General features: G+C 39.9%; 3 protein-coding genes across 3 annotated transcripts; 2 read left to right on the top strand and 1 right to left on the bottom strand.

Moving 5' to 3' along the window:
* The first annotated feature begins 155 nt into the window (after nucleotides 1-155).
* Nucleotides 156-1,531, top strand: LOC121589530 (putative GPI-anchor transamidase). Its single transcript, XM_041908513.1, has 4 exons — nucleotides 156-300; nucleotides 358-1,077; nucleotides 1,145-1,314; nucleotides 1,398-1,531. Exons 1-4 carry the CDS (start codon nucleotides 181-183, stop codon nucleotides 1,477-1,479), a joined length of 1,092 nt encoding a protein of 363 aa, XP_041764447.1. The 5' UTR covers nucleotides 156-180; the 3' UTR covers nucleotides 1,480-1,531.
* Nucleotides 1,532-1,552: 21 nt separating this feature from the next.
* On the bottom strand, nucleotides 1,553-3,323 carry LOC121589529 (ataxin-10). The gene is made up of 4 exons (XM_041908512.1): nucleotides 3,072-3,323; nucleotides 2,141-2,976; nucleotides 1,781-2,047; nucleotides 1,553-1,713 (listed from the first exon to the last, which is right to left on the bottom strand). Exons 1-4 carry the CDS (start codon nucleotides 3,146-3,148, stop codon nucleotides 1,553-1,555), a joined length of 1,341 nt encoding a protein of 446 aa, XP_041764446.1. The 5' UTR covers nucleotides 3,149-3,323.
* A 5,122-nt stretch (nucleotides 3,324-8,445) lies between these two features.
* Nucleotides 8,446-12,900, top strand: LOC121590457. Its single transcript, XM_041910175.1, has 2 exons — nucleotides 8,446-8,945; nucleotides 9,022-12,900. The coding sequence occupies exons 1-2, from the start codon at nucleotides 8,642-8,644 to the stop codon at nucleotides 9,936-9,938; spliced, it is 1,221 nt and encodes a 406-aa protein (XP_041766109.1). The 5' UTR covers nucleotides 8,446-8,641; the 3' UTR covers nucleotides 9,939-12,900.
* The last annotated feature ends 1,960 nt before the right edge of the window (nucleotides 12,901-14,860 follow it).

Genomic DNA, 14,860 nt, shown 5'->3' with positions numbered 1-14,860 from the left:
AAAGGTATTTTTTGTGAAACTGTCGTGAAATTTACAAAGACGCTTGAGAAAATAAATAAAATACAAACCTTTTCGCCAGCTTATGGAACTGGACCCGTGTGTTACCCGTCAATGAAAATTTGACGACGTTTGTCGAAATCACACCTGATTTTGACGTTTTCGTTAAAGTGTCGTTAAATAATGTTTGTTGTGAACTCCGCCCGGTGCAAAGTGGTACCGCCGTTTGCGCAAAGAATGTGGCTGCTACATGGATTTCTGGTTGTTAGTTGGGGTTTGCTCGCTTCTTCAAACGAAATAGAGGTAAAACAGCATTGATTATATACTGGCAATAAAGTAAACCGTCTCACTTCATTACAGCTACCCGCCAAGTTTGTTACCAGCAGTTCGCACACAAACAACTGGGCAGTGCTGGTTGATACGTCCCGCTTTTGGTTCAACTACCGACATATTGCAAATGTTCTCTCCGTATACCGTTCCGTGAAGCGGCTGGGCATTCCGGACAGTCAGATACTGCTCATGGTGGCCGACGATATGGCGTGCAATGCGCGCAATCCACGGCCAGCCACAGTTTTCAACAACGCAAAACAACACATCAACGTGTACGGGTCGGATGTCGAGGTGGACTACCGGGGCTACGAGGTGACGGTGGAAAATTTCGTACGACTACTGACGGGTCGAAATGAAAACGGCACTGCCCGTTCGAAGCGATTGCTCTCCGACTCAGGAAGTAACGTGCTGATATACCTGACCGGTCACGGAGGGGATGGATTTCTCAAGTTTCAAGACTCGGAGGAAATTACAAATCAGGAGTTGGCTGATGCGATCGAGCAGATGTGGCAGAAGCAACGGTACAACGAGCTGTTCTTCATGATCGACACTTGCCAAGCCGCCTCAATGTATGAAAAGTTCTACTCTCCGAACATACTTGCCGTGGCCAGCAGTTTGGTGGGGGAGGATTCATTGTCGCATCACATCGATCCGGCCATCGGTGTGTACATTATCGACCGCTACACGTACAATGCACTCGAGTTTTTGGAACGCGTAGAGTGGAACAGCAAGAAGACAATGGGCGATTTTGTAAGTGCATTTAACCATTCGGGTTCAGTTTTACCTGTTATAGTAATATTTTTGGCATTGTTTCAAGCTTTCCGTTTGTCCAAAGCGAGCGTGCATCTCGACGGTGGGTGTAAGGAAGGATCTTTACCCGAAGGATCCCTACAAAGTTCCTATAACGGATTTCTTCGGTTCCATTCGTCCGACAGAGATTTCATCTGACGTAGTCAACGTGACACTGTCAACCATTCCAGAAGTATTGTACGTAGCTTTTTTAAATTTTTTTTTCACTTTTTTTAATAATGATTAACTAATGTACGCATCGTACATTTATATTTCTTTAGGTCATCGCCAAAGCCAATCAGCAAACCAAATGCTCAACTGTTTTACGAACAGTTTCCAACCAAACTGTTTCAGCGATCCTAGTTTGGGCCAGTAGCAAATAAAATATGAACAAAACAAACGACAAGAAAATCAACTACTCTTTGTGGCCATTACTTCACGCTTTTCCATCGCTGATTCGAATCGTTCCGGACTTGTACTCCGTTAGCAATGAGTTTTCGGCATCGCCAAGTTTCTTCAGTCCTGCGATGAATTGCTGATTTTCCAAATTATCATCACACAAGTTGTGTATTGCCAGAATGCTCCATTCCTTTATAACTGTAAAACATTCAAACAAAATTATTGAAATTATGCAATTTGCTGCACTTTCCGACTCGTCCCTTACGCGGATTGCGAGCGTCCAGGTTGGTGCATTCAAGAATAGCCGCAATAATGTCCATCTCTCGAGCAAGTTTTTGGTTTTTCTTCGACTTGTACGTCAAATTGGCCAACCCTTTTACAACTGCCGACCGCAAGGAGTAGGAGATCTGAGATTCAATGTCCAGTTCGGTGTCACCTTGTTTGATTCGTAAAATTTCTTCAATCTTCTGCACCGGTGTAAACATGTTCTTCGTCTCAGACTTGCCAAGAAGCTGCATTTGACGCAAAAGACCTGAAAGCCAAAGATATAGTTCACGAATCAACCATATGATGAAAATGGGAAAACGCTGGCAGATGCTCGCATAGATCGTATGGTGTTGCTTACATCCAAAATTTAAGAATAACCCTCCGTCGTGGCGCAGAAACGAACCATACGGTTCTACGCACGTTGAGTCTGCCACCATCACCAGCAACGTAAACGCTTCCTCTGTGTCCTGTGCATCGAGCTGTACATTGTCGGTCTTAAGTATCATGTCGGACTTCTTCTTAAATTCAGCCAGCAGGTGCTTGAACACATCCGGGTGGATGGGATGGATGCGCCGATCTTCCTGCCGTATGTACTCGATGAGGTATCGATAGAGCAGCAGCTTTTTGCTAACGTCAATCTTTTCCAGCACCTGCACCATCTCGTTACTTTCAGCAATAAGGTACTCCAGAAATATGCAGACGAATTCCGGCACATCTGTTCGAGCAGTTTGATTAGCTTCCACGTTGTCAAGCAAACGGGCCAGCACGTCGTGCAGATTCAAGTCGACTGCTTTGTAGATAAACCCATTGTACAAAATCATTGCCGATGCATTTGCGTAGCTTCCGTTGGCGGAAACGTTGGTGAGCAGAAAGGTTTGCATGTACGTAATGATCCTTTCTTGGTTGCTTCTGTTCTGGACGCAAAGGTTGGCCAGCAGTTGCAGACAGTTCGTGCGCACATTTTCCGGTATTGTTTTCTTTTCGTCTACCAAAATATCGCGCACACGCTCGAGGAATTCCACGCGGGATACTATGGCGTTTTGAAATGATTCTCCACAGGCACAGGCACGTTTCAGCAGGTTTAAGCATTTAATGGCAATGCGGTTCACGGTTTCCTCTTCCGAACCATGGCAAACGTAAAAGCTTTCCAGCAAGATATCCACTTCGCACCGGAACGAATCGGCGTCCGTTTCGCTAAAAATGGCATATTAAAATTGATTCATTTGTTCTAACACGTTCCTCTTCACCCCGGGCTGTTTTCCACGAAGAGCACAAACTAGTTCGCTTACCTTATGTTCAATGCGTTTAATGTTTCCAGAACCTTTTCATAGTTTTTATCCGTTATATTTTGCTTTATATCAATCATGGTGAACAGGAATTAGTTTGCTAGTTAGCAATTTACTGTGCGGCAATAGAAGAAAATAAGGTACCCTGCTCGACACTGTGCTTAGAAAACATCCATCTGTCAGATTTGACCTCTGCGTACGAACTGCTACGAATGGGGCTCACGCAAGGTGGAATGTATAATGAGGTGTAGTTATAGCGCTTTTGTCGATCCCCCCCTGGGCTCCGATTTTGACAGATGGTTTTCCGCTTGTATATGTATTGATGGATTGTTTACGTTTTGCATGGTCAATATTTGGTGGAAATCAATTTGGGTGAATATTTTAGTTTATTAGAACATAGCCCGTGATTTAAAATGGAAATTTTCCTTCGAGAACTTGAAGCTTTCGCCAAACGCGGAAAACTAACTGTCAGTTTTCTTCGTCGATTCTTCTTCCACCTAGCTGTCAAAACGGGCTTATAACCACCGACAAACCGACGTGACACTGGCGTTACAAAAGTGTCCCACACGAAAGTACTGTCATTTACCAGTGAGGCGATCACTTCTGTCAAAGTAAGCTCTGTTCACTGCTGCTTCGATGTAAACAACTTTTCTAAATACAAATTGCGAAGGAATTGTGAGGCAAGATTTTGTGAGAATTATTGGACAAACCACCCACGAAAATCATGTTATAAGTTTTCAAATCAATGCAAAACATGTGAGAAGTACATAAAACAATACGCATTGGAATTTGCCAAGAAAAACAAAAAGGGGATTTAGCAGTTTCTTCTCTGTGTCAGTGTAGTAAGCGAATCATTATAGAGATGGCGCTAGTGTTTAACGTATTTTCATTTGAAATAAGGAGACAACTTTTGAAGCTCATTTTGTTCGAAGTGTCACGTCGGTTTGTCGGTGTTATAACTTGACCTGATATCTTTACGGTCCTTGGGCTCACGTAAAATTAGGTCAGGTTTATAAGCAATGTGGTATAAATCCTCCCCAAAATTTGTGATTTTTTTACTGCGGATTGTCTGTAAAAGTGGCTTGGTAAGTACTATATTTATTTAATTTGTTTTATATTTTCAAATGTATTTGCCGAATCAAAACACAATGAACTTGAAAACAAAACAAATAGAAAGAGATGCAACAATGTCATTTTTCCCAAGCAACAATTTGAGCAAATCTTAGCACCATGTGTACATGACGGTGCGCGAATCGCACTTGAGAAAATCGCACATGAAACTAAAACAAAAGAATTACATAGTCGCGATTCGATTAATTGCGTTGTTGTTGTTGTTTGAACATTTTATAGAGGCTTTGGCTCCTGCGGAGTTCTTTCGCCTCTTACATTAATTGCGTTGATAATTTTCACACCACGTAGATAAAAGTAGCTCAGTTTATCCAGTTAACCTACTTGTTTTTTTTTATTTAAAAACATAAATAAATAAGTTTAAATGTGTTCTAATTTATTTTTTGATTTATTATTTCTGGCTCGTAAACAAACGGGATAATTCGACTGTTTCGGATGGAGCAGAAATATCGCAGGAGACAAGTAGCACTGTTTGCCAAATTGAGCTACTTTTTGTCGCGCACGACGTTGTCGCACTACAAATACAGCAATTATGCGCAGTACGCGATACTCGATATACGCGAATTCGCAGTACGCGATTCTACTTAATTTGACAGCTCCATGTGTTTTTTTTTGCGTGGGCCGGTCTGGTGGTACAGTCGTCAACTCGTACGACGTAACAACATGCCCGTCATGGGTTCAAGCCCCGAATAGACCGAGCCCCCATACGTAGGACTGACTATTCTGCTATGGTAAAAATACGTCACTGAAAGCCAAGCTCACTTCACTAGTGGGTACAGGCAGGCTTTGACCGACAGCGGTGGTTGTGCCAAAGAAGATGAAGAAGATGTGTTTTTTTTGCATTTTTTTTGATTATTTGAGATATTTTATGCTCTTTTTGGATTTCCTTAATGTTCTTAAAGCGTTTTGCATTAAATTTGTGCAAAAGGTACATGTTTTACAACAAAAACATTTATGCATAAGTCTGTGGCGATATTTTTCCACCCTCGAACCGGTAGTGTAAACTATTTTTCCATAGGAATCCGCTATACGCGAAAAGCGATAGCGATTACCGCTACCTTACACATGCCAATCGCTGGTAGCGAACCCATAAACTCGTGTCAAAATTACAGTAGACCGTCGATTATCCGAGGTGGATTAACCGTCGGGTGACTTAATCGTACGCATAAATGTGGCAGCTATTCAAACCTACGCGAAATTTTGCAGCGATAGTCAAGTGAGCAACTAGTTTTTGTGCGTGGTATTTTCGAAATTCTTTTTTGTTGATAAAAAGTTGTCAAATTTATAGTTATTGATTAAAATAATATTCTACTAACCATAAATCTATTAATTCAAAGTGAATTTATCATAAAACAGGTGAATTTTATAATTTTTATATGAATTTGATATTTTTTGGACGATTATCCGTGCAAATCGATTTACCGGCAACCGTCCGGTCCCGAGCTGCCCGGATAATCGACATTCTACTGTATGTGGAGTTTAGGGTACGATGGGTTCGATAGATCCCAAGTTCCACAAATCCACTAAACGGCCACTAAATGAGTTCTAAATGACTCAAGCTCTCTACCTAAGAGGCGAAAGAACTCCGTTGGAGCCAAAGCCTCTATAAACTATTCAAACAACAACATCAAGCTCTCTACCCGAACGGAATTTAGAAAGACTTCGTTTAGCGACGGTGAACGACTGATGCATTCTTAAAAAAGCAAAGAAGCTGGTGGCGCCATCTGTTGGTCGGATACTCAATCAGTGGAGCTTTCTTCCTTTTGAGAGCTTTCTCCTTCCTTCGCATCGCTAGAACTAGAACGGTGATACGATTGTTTAAATACTAAACTACATTGTGAACCATCAAAAGTGAGATTTGAATAATGGTCGATGGTGTTGATACCCATGTATCTGACCACAGGATCATTCATATAGATGTTTGCTCGGAAAGTTAGAAGGCTGATGATTAGATTAGAGGTGATGATTAGATGGAGCTTGTCGAAAAAAATTACAAGAAAAGGACAGCAATATAATGATGAGCCACAATACGCCGTCTATTGAGTAAACCAGTGAAGCTATGCCGCTTCCATTTTTTCTATGGATATTCGATTTTACAGTCGTTTAAGCTTAATCCGTGGCGCTTGGGATGTGTTTTCCACTTGCGGGAATTCTGTAGCTCAGATTCGTAAGGTTCGAGAGAGCTAATGTAAACACATGGTTACTGGGTTTCCCACGATTTAGTAGCACTTCAGGAGGTATGCTGGAAAGGCGTGACGGTGCGCCAGTACCGTAGCAACTGCACGATCTACCAGAGCGGTGGAGAGACGCGCGAGCTCGGTACTGCGTTCATGGTGCTGGGTGCGATGCAACAGAGAGTGATCCGGTGGAGGTCGGTTAACGAACGGATGTGCAGGTTGAGGATTCGTGGCAGATTCTTCAACCTGAGCATTATTACTGTGCACAGACCGCACCTTGGCAGCACTGATGACGAGAAGGAGGCCTTCTATACGCAGCTGGAGAGGGAGTAAGACCGCTGCCCAAAACATGACGTGAAAGTCGTCATCGGAGACCTTAATGCTCAGGTCGGACAGGAGGAGGCATATAAACTAACGATTGGAAGCTTCAGCGTCCACAAGCAGACAAATGACAACGACCTCAGGCTGATAAACTTTGCCTCCTCCAAACACATGAGCATCCGCAGCACCTTCTTCCAGCATGCACACCGCCATAGCTACACTTGGAGACACCCGAAGGGTGATTCAAAATCCCAAATCGACCACGTTCTGAGGCACGGAAGGCACTTCTCGGATATTATCGAAATTAAAACGTAAAGAGGCGCAAACGTCGCAAGAGTCGCTGTATGTCTATTTGGACGGAGAGAAACAAATCGATTTGTTTCACGTTTAGTTGTTGCAGTTGCATAGACCAGGGCCTTAGTTGACACAACTTTCTTAGTCGTTCTAGGGACTCATTAGCCACTAATAACCTTATCTATTTTTGATTTATTGATGAACTTATAGCAAGTTAGAAAGTCCTGCGTCGAGTCCTATGAGGGCTCCATCCATAAGGGTCTAGAATCCATAACGGACATGATGTTACAGGGTTTACCAAGTCAGTTTCGAATGTAAACGTTGTTATTCACCGCGTGCAAGATGTTAATCAACATCAATCAGATACAGGTGTCCCCCGAGATACGACTGTATTTGGGACCGAAAAAATGTCCCAAAGCAAGGCGTAAGTCGAAATATGTCATAACTCGAACATCCATTAATATAAAGCTTATAACCGAAATTGAAGAATCGGAATCTATGGTAGTGTGTGTGTTTTTTTTAAATAATGTAAGATAATGTATTGATTTTACTCCAAAAGCCGTTTACACGATATATTTAAAATCGGGTAGTTTTCGATTTTTTGGAAATGTGTGTGTAACGGTTATCAGCACAGAAATACAAAACAAAACTTTCTTCTCACTGGCCACTTTTAACTGTCAAAATAGTCGTATCTACTAATCATCGTAACTCGGGGTACTCCTGAATTTAATTTACAACATTATAATTTTTGATTTCTTCACCATGAATTTCAACACGTCCCAAGCTGGATCGAGTTTGACAGTTGTTGGTGGTTTATTGAGAATCATGTGTAAAAACTGAAATTTCTTTATGAAGCAAATACACCATTTGACAGCTGTTGACAAATATCTTGGATGCGGTGAATAATTATGTGCACATTCGGAAGTGACTTGTAAAACCCTGTATTCACTGCGTGCAAGATGTTAGTCCTCATCAATTTGATATTTCATTTCAATCATGATTTTTTATTCCATCAGCATGATTTTCAACGCGTCTCTAGCTGGATTGAGTTTAACAGTTGTTTGTGATTTGTTGGAAATCATGAGTAGGAACTGAAATTTTATTATGACGCAAAAACCCATTAGACAACTGTTGAAAAATATCTTGGAAATGGTAGACAATGATGTGCATAATCGAAAGTGACTTCGAAAACCCTGCAAGTGATGCGAATTGATGATTGTACACCGATACACTATATCGGTATTAGTTTTTTTATTTTCATTTGAAATTTCGTTGAACAGATTAAAAAAAAATTATCATGATAGTTTAATGTTACGGTTAATCAAACTTGAGCAACAGAGTGAGTAACTAACAGAGAAACTTACATATTTGCTAACACATACTGTAGAGGAATTTTTCATAAAATTCCCGTTTTATAAAGGAGGCGGAGTCATCAGGATACATTTCAGGACATGCGCAGGAAACGCATTTCACAGGCTGCACAGTCAAAATCAATGTCGAACTGAGTTAAAATATTCCACCCCTCATTCGTGATTACGACACTTCGCCGAAAGGTTATTCTCCTCGGTATTGCTGCAAATGTGAGGAATATTTTTAAAGTTTTGTTCTATTGTGCAAGTGCTTGTCGCTAGTGGAAAAACAATCCTTTGTACAATGGAAAACAATACAAGCAGTGATATTGATATGTCAAAGCTTGGACCATCAGCCAAAGGCCTGTTGACAACGTTTGAAAACGCCAATGCAAGCCTAATGGCATCGGCCTTAGTGTCCTCGATTCAATTTGTAACCGCTGCGAAAGATGTGGCCGAAGCAACGCGACACAGTGACTGTGAAGGGCAAAGCCGACCAGACGCTTATTTTAGTCGTAGCCCAATGCAGGACCTTTCCGACGATGATATGTCGGACTTTTCCTCCAACGAAAGTGATGGGCTAGAGGAGCTAGATCTGAAAAATTCCGGTTAGTGTGTTGCTTTACGTTTGATATTTATTTCTTATCAGTAAGTCGAGCATGGTTTCCGTTTTATTCCTGCCAGGCCATGGACCCAGTGCTGAAGAAGAGACTAGTGGTTCGAATCATGACGGCTGTGGATCACTTGAGACATCCATGCCTGTGCTTAATCTAGCCGGTACTAAGCTGGGTATCGGAAGCAGTAGCATTAATGGGTCCGGTGCCGTCGTCAGAAAAATGTTCACCAATACAAGAGAACGCTGGCGTCAGCAGAACGTATCTGGTGCATTCGCTGAGCTGCGGAAGCTTGTGCCGACGCATCCGCCGGACAAGAAGCTATCAAAAAATGAAATACTTCGCATGGCCATCCGATACATACGGCTGCTTACGAATGTGCTCGAGTGGCAGAAGAAGCAAGAAGCAAACGATCTTCGCACTCCGTTGAAACAACGAAGCTCACAACAGTCTCAACAGCTTCTATCGATCTCACAAACGACTGGTCATGCAATACAACAACAGCATTCTAACAACGAGAACCATTTCACCGGCAACTATAGAGAAAATGGTAACAATCTGTTAATGATCGTGTCGCCTAAATCCTTTGCCAAATCTACCAACTCCAGTAACCGCACCGTTAAACTGGAATCGAAAATGGAACAATGCGTTGAGATAGAGAAGATCAAGTTGGTTAGCAAACTGTGCCCGCCGGGTAAAATGGCCAAGCCTGGTCCTGCATCGAGCGGTAGTGCGAAAAATCGGCGTAAAACCGTGGGCAGCACAGTACATATGCGGTCCGGTTTGCATATCAAAACGGATCTGATGGCGCTCGCTCAACCGTATGGCACAGTACCCACTATGATGGAAACTGAAATTAAACGTGAACTAACGCACCACAGTCAAATGGCTCTGGTCGATGGAGCCGGACATAGTCGGGATTATTTAAACAGTGATGGAAACGCGCAGAAAAAAAATACCGAAAAAGGATTGGAAAAGCAAAAGTAACTCACACCACAATCAAGGACATGAATCGGAATGATTGTTTGAATTTTAATATTTAAACCGTAGTACGTGCATTATAAGAGCGAATTCGAATTGGTGTTTTGCATTTTAATAAAAAAAAGAATCCATTCATAGACGAAGGGCTTATGCTAAAAAAATCCAATTTATGTCTATTTGTACCACTTTGCTTCTTTTGCTGTATGCTTGATACGTTAAATGTACGTTTTTCAAACAGGTGATGTCGATATGTGAAAATGTGATACAATGAAAAACACTTTTTACTATGTGCTTCTTTATGAGCATAAAGACCCTTAAAATGTAATTTGGAAAGGCAATTAATATGATAAATATATATATGAACAGTCCCTTTCAAGAAAGGTTGTCTCACTTTTTGAAAATCTCTTTTTATTTCTTTTATAAACTAAGTCGAGCTCCAATTCGAGTTGTATTGTATATTTCAATGTTATTATAGTATTTTAGCGTGTATAACGACCCCTTTTTAGGTAGAAAACTACCAAAATTATATTAAAGAGCTAGTAGCTTTTAGCTTAGCTGATCTCGTGGCACAGTCGTAAACTCAAAGGACTTAACAACATGCCCGTCATGAGTTCAAGTCCCGAATGGACCGTGCCGCCATACGTAGGACTGACTATCCTGCTATGAGAGGAATCAATAAATCACTGAAAGCCAAGTCCACAAGTAATGATAGGCCTGCCTGCCTTGATCGACAACAGTTGCTGAACCAAAAAGAAGAAGAAGAAGAACTTTTAGCTTACTTCTGAGAAATCCACAAAGGGTATCCACAAAGATAAAGACTGCAAGGAGTGTTGTCAGTGCAATAGGACAAAACTGAGGAAATAATTGATCCAACTGAATCTCCAAATTGGTTATTAAAATTCATAAACAAGAATCATTTTAGTATATGGTTAAAACTAAACTTGTTTGGAAAATACCAAAAGGTAAAGTAATGGACTTCCATTCGCTTGTACTACAGGCACGAAACAAATTTACCTGAATCAATTTGGTGACATAAAAAAAGTTGTTGTTTTGGTTTATTATTAAACGTAAGAAATTATTTTTTTGAAAATTTTAATTATTTATTAGAGGAGTCGTTATACACGCTAAAATACGGTACTGCTCGTTATTGACATAATAAACAAACTTATTGATTTATTGAGTACCACGCAGTCGAATTGTCAAGACAGCAAGTTATTATGTCAATTACATGCATGTTACTAACATAATAACTTTATGCTATTACTAAAAATGTTATTGTTCCAGTGCAATTGCAGTACTACTAAATTATAATTAGGTGATGGCCTCACTGGCAATTTAAAAAGGTTGAGTGTACTATTATCTTCTATTCATAATAACATGACACAATTTGTGATGCTGGCAATATTTTATTTAATAACGTTTTTTTGCAGTATTTAAAATTACACCTATCGACTATGGAACTGAATATTTCGTGAAGGCGGCCGAAAACAATGTTTCAAATTGATTTCCACTTATACGCAGGTTTAAAAACTGACTATTCTAATATTTTTCAGTTTCATCAGGCAAAACTTGTCCGTCTAGGCTTGTTGCCAAATAAAAAGATTAATGCACAATCTTTTGAATTATGTGTGCTGTGAGCAGTATCAGTAAACTGAAGAGTTGTCTATTAAAAACACACAAGAGCTCTTTTTCATCTCTTTTTAACCAGATGCATGTCCACACACGTGCATGAAGGTAGTAGCAGTAAAAATCATCAATTGTAAATCAAACCCCTCTTCAAAATAACCAAAATGCCGAGATAAAGACTTACTATTGCCATCGTTCACTAATCCATTTTCCCAGTGATATCACATGAACGGGCTACACTTTATTTGTACAAAATTCTCGATTTAAATTCATTACACCAGTCTCATTTGGACGATGGCACGTGTTTGACACATCGTTTTGCGTTGAGGTGACAAATAAGCCAACGTGACGAGTGAAAACTACGCTGAGAATCTGGTTCGGTGTAGATAAGAGAATATGCTCTCCTCCCCCTGGTATGACTTTCTGTTCGCTCGAGGGAAAACGGAACCTCGTGCCCACCACCATTGAGCAAAACATCCGAGGCACTTTATGCCGTCCCACAGTCCCACAATTACTTTCAAATGATGCTCTTCCTTTGCCACACGCCAATCCCGGACACGTGTCATCATCACCTAGCGCATGGTTATCGATGGCACGAGTGGCTAATAGGATAAAGATTAGTGTGTTTAGTTTATTTTATTGATTAGTGCAAATCACAATTTGATATAGGGTAGATAGTTGCATCTAAACGAACTCGTAGAAGCTTAGGCTAGACCATGGAAATGGGCTGAGAATTTTCCCCTCCTCGCTTATGGTACTATCTATCCATTGTCCTTTGCAAACCACGCCCTCTAAAGAAAGTAAAACGAAAGCAAAATATTTTTTGCACTGCAAAGTTTTGAATTTAAACGTAGAAAAAGATTACGTTGTACTGGTATTCAGATTGAACAGAGGTTCGATTTAGCAACAAAAAGTGTAGAGAAAGGTGTGAAAATTGTTTCGCGATAAGCACCATAGCTGACAGCTAAGGATAAGTGCATTTAATCCTTTAAACACAACAACCCTTGTTCGGCCTTTATCGGTTGTTAGTCAACCATTTTAATCAGATTTTGAACTAGAAAGGTGAATTTCAATAAACAAAAATAAAAGAGATGTTAATGATTTTAGTTGTTTAGCCATCAGTCTATTGATTAAAATAAATATATTTTAAATTTGTAAACTCACAGAAAACTTTTTTGTAAATCTAAAACGTATCAATAAGTATTGTCAGAAGTATTTGCTTTAAAATATCCTTACTTTTTATATGAATTTTATACGAGTTTTGATACTTGTATCTTGAAATTAGTGGGGACGGCCCCGTGGTACAGTCGGCAACTCGTACGACTTAAGAACATGCCCATCATTGGTTCAAACCTAGAATGTACCGTCTCCCCGTAGCAAGGATTGACTATCCGGCTGTGTAGTAATGAATTAAGTCTCGAAAGCCTGTATAGGCCGGCATGTGCGCGTAGGGTTGTTTGGTTTTTTACGCCAAATAGAAGAAGAAGAAGAAGAATATTTTTAAATTAATATGTAAGGAACGCAATGTATAATTTTCACACACAATCAATCTCATATCTGCCTTGCATAGAACAATATAGAACGGCATTAGAAATGATAATAAAAAATAAATAAAGATAATAACTAGATCTTGCATTTGGGAATTTGGCTGTAATAACATTAATGTGCTTTTAGAACCTCCGCAGAACCATATAGTTTAATTTTGAGTTTCGGCGTGTCATCTTCTCCAAGCTTTTTGGAAGAGTGGATCGTAATTGTATAAACATATAAGAATTATAACGTATCAAATACAGTTTAGAGGTTCAAAGTTTCAATAAGTCCAATCTACTATTGTTAATATGAGCTTCATTGCTGGCCGGTGTTTGGAGCGACCCGGTCGTATTGCTGATAGGAGTTGAAGTCGAAATGAAATTTACTAGACTAATCAGAGCATATCGCGGTGGGTTGTACAGGCTTTCAATACTTTTTAAAACACCACGCAGCCGGATATTCAATCCTTGCTTAGATTGCGAGACTTGGTCCCACAAAGGGGATGTTGTTATGTCGTCCGAGTTTCATTTCATTTCATTTATTCGTCCGAGTTGACGGTACTATTGGCAGGACCCGCCAACGAAAAAACAAAACAAATAGGAAAACCACTGGACTGGATAGTTCCTTGACTGAGACAGGTTCTGGCACTATAATTGGAGACGAATTAAAAATGCAACAGTATCAGGACCTAGATGGGGGTCCTGATCTGTTCCAGGACTGATATGCAATCTTGATCAGTTTAAGAACCAGCATAGGTTTGGGATCAGTTCCGTTGCACGCATCCTAAAGTTATTAAATACCCCAGAAATTATCTTGCATAATCCTGTATCTGCGCAAAATTAACTAGTAATATAAAATCAGCAGTTTTGAAATTTTCTTTAGCACTCAAGTCGCATAATTGGCCCAAAATTTTTGGATTGTTTGGAATGGGTTTGTTTGACACTTTTCCGTTTGACTCACATAATCGGCCCTAAGATCTAATTCAGTATATAAATACCAAATTAATTATATGATCCGATTAGAACAGAAAACAACCAGATTTTTTTAGCAGTTAAAAATTTTAGTTCAAAAATATTTATTATACTTTTAATAACTTTTGTGTGATACTGGAACAATTTATTTCAAAAATTATAAATTACCTATAAATGGGCCGCGTGGCTCTTAATTCGTGTAGGTTCAAAACCGTGCAACCCAGGATCTAACTGTACAGGGTATTCAATAAGCTTGGAAACACTTTAAACTGAATCTTGTCTGTCTGTCAAACAATTTAAAGTTACTTTGATCCTTATGAACTCCTTCGTCACTGGAAAACTTGAACATGCAAGATATCCTTTCCTGATCTAATTTCATTGAAGCAGTATTTGTTAAGAAACGTTTTGAATTATTGTTTTGTTCATTGTTATTATATTTCTACGAAATATTAACATGAATCATCCCTTTACTGTGCGATGAATATTCTATTGTTCAATAAAATCGCATACGATACGCACCAGTGCAATCGGCATCTCGTGTTAGATATCTTTAAAAAGAGCTTCTTAAAATGGTCATAGTGCTCACTTAATGTTGGTCCTAAATTGCTTAAATGTATAACAATACATGAAAGTTGTTCCTTTTTGTGATCCAGGAAGCTAGAAGGCTTTTAAGTCCTATCGATAAAAGCGGTTAGATTCTACGTAAACCACACTTGGGCGTTTCATCGAATGATTCGGTGCGCCGTCCTGTTGAAATACAGACACAATACATACATAACTAAAATATAGCATCTCTGTTTC

Source organism: Anopheles merus, chromosome 2R (genome assembly GCF_017562075.2).
Source record: "Anopheles merus strain MAF chromosome 2R, AmerM5.1, whole genome shotgun sequence".
Lineage (NCBI taxonomy): Eukaryota > Metazoa > Arthropoda > Insecta > Diptera > Culicidae > Anopheles > Anopheles merus.
The sequence above is the reverse complement of the archived record's forward strand: the minus strand, read 5'-3'. Positions and strand labels throughout refer to the sequence as shown.

Bases quoted from the DNA above. Each gene is read 5' to 3' on its own strand.
- LOC121590457 (XM_041910175.1), top strand. From the start codon at position 8,642: ATGGAAAACAATACAAGCAGTGATATTGATATGTCAAAGCTTGGACCA. The intron at 8,946-9,021 runs GTTAGTGTGTTG...TATTCCTGCCAG, and splicing joins GCTAGATCTGAAAAATTCCG to GCCATGGACCCAGTGCTGAA.
- LOC121589530 (XM_041908513.1), top strand. From the start codon at position 181: ATGTTTGTTGTGAACTCCGCCCGGTGCAAAGTGGTACCGCCGTTTGCG. The intron at 301-357 runs GTAAAACAGCAT...ACTTCATTACAG, and splicing joins CTTCTTCAAACGAAATAGAG to CTACCCGCCAAGTTTGTTAC. The intron at 1,315-1,397 runs GTACGTAGCTTT...ATATTTCTTTAG, and splicing joins TCAACCATTCCAGAAGTATT to GTCATCGCCAAAGCCAATCA.
- LOC121589529 (XM_041908512.1), bottom strand. From the start codon at position 3,148: ATGATTGATATAAAGCAAAATATAACGGATAAAAACTATGAAAAGGTT. The intron at 2,977-3,071 runs GTAAGCGAACTA...TGCCATTTTTAG, and splicing joins TTAAACGCATTGAACATAAG to CGAAACGGACGCCGATTCGT. The intron at 1,714-1,780 runs GTAAGGGACGAG...AATGTTTTACAG, and splicing joins CCTGGACGCTCGCAATCCGC to TTATAAAGGAATGGAGCATT.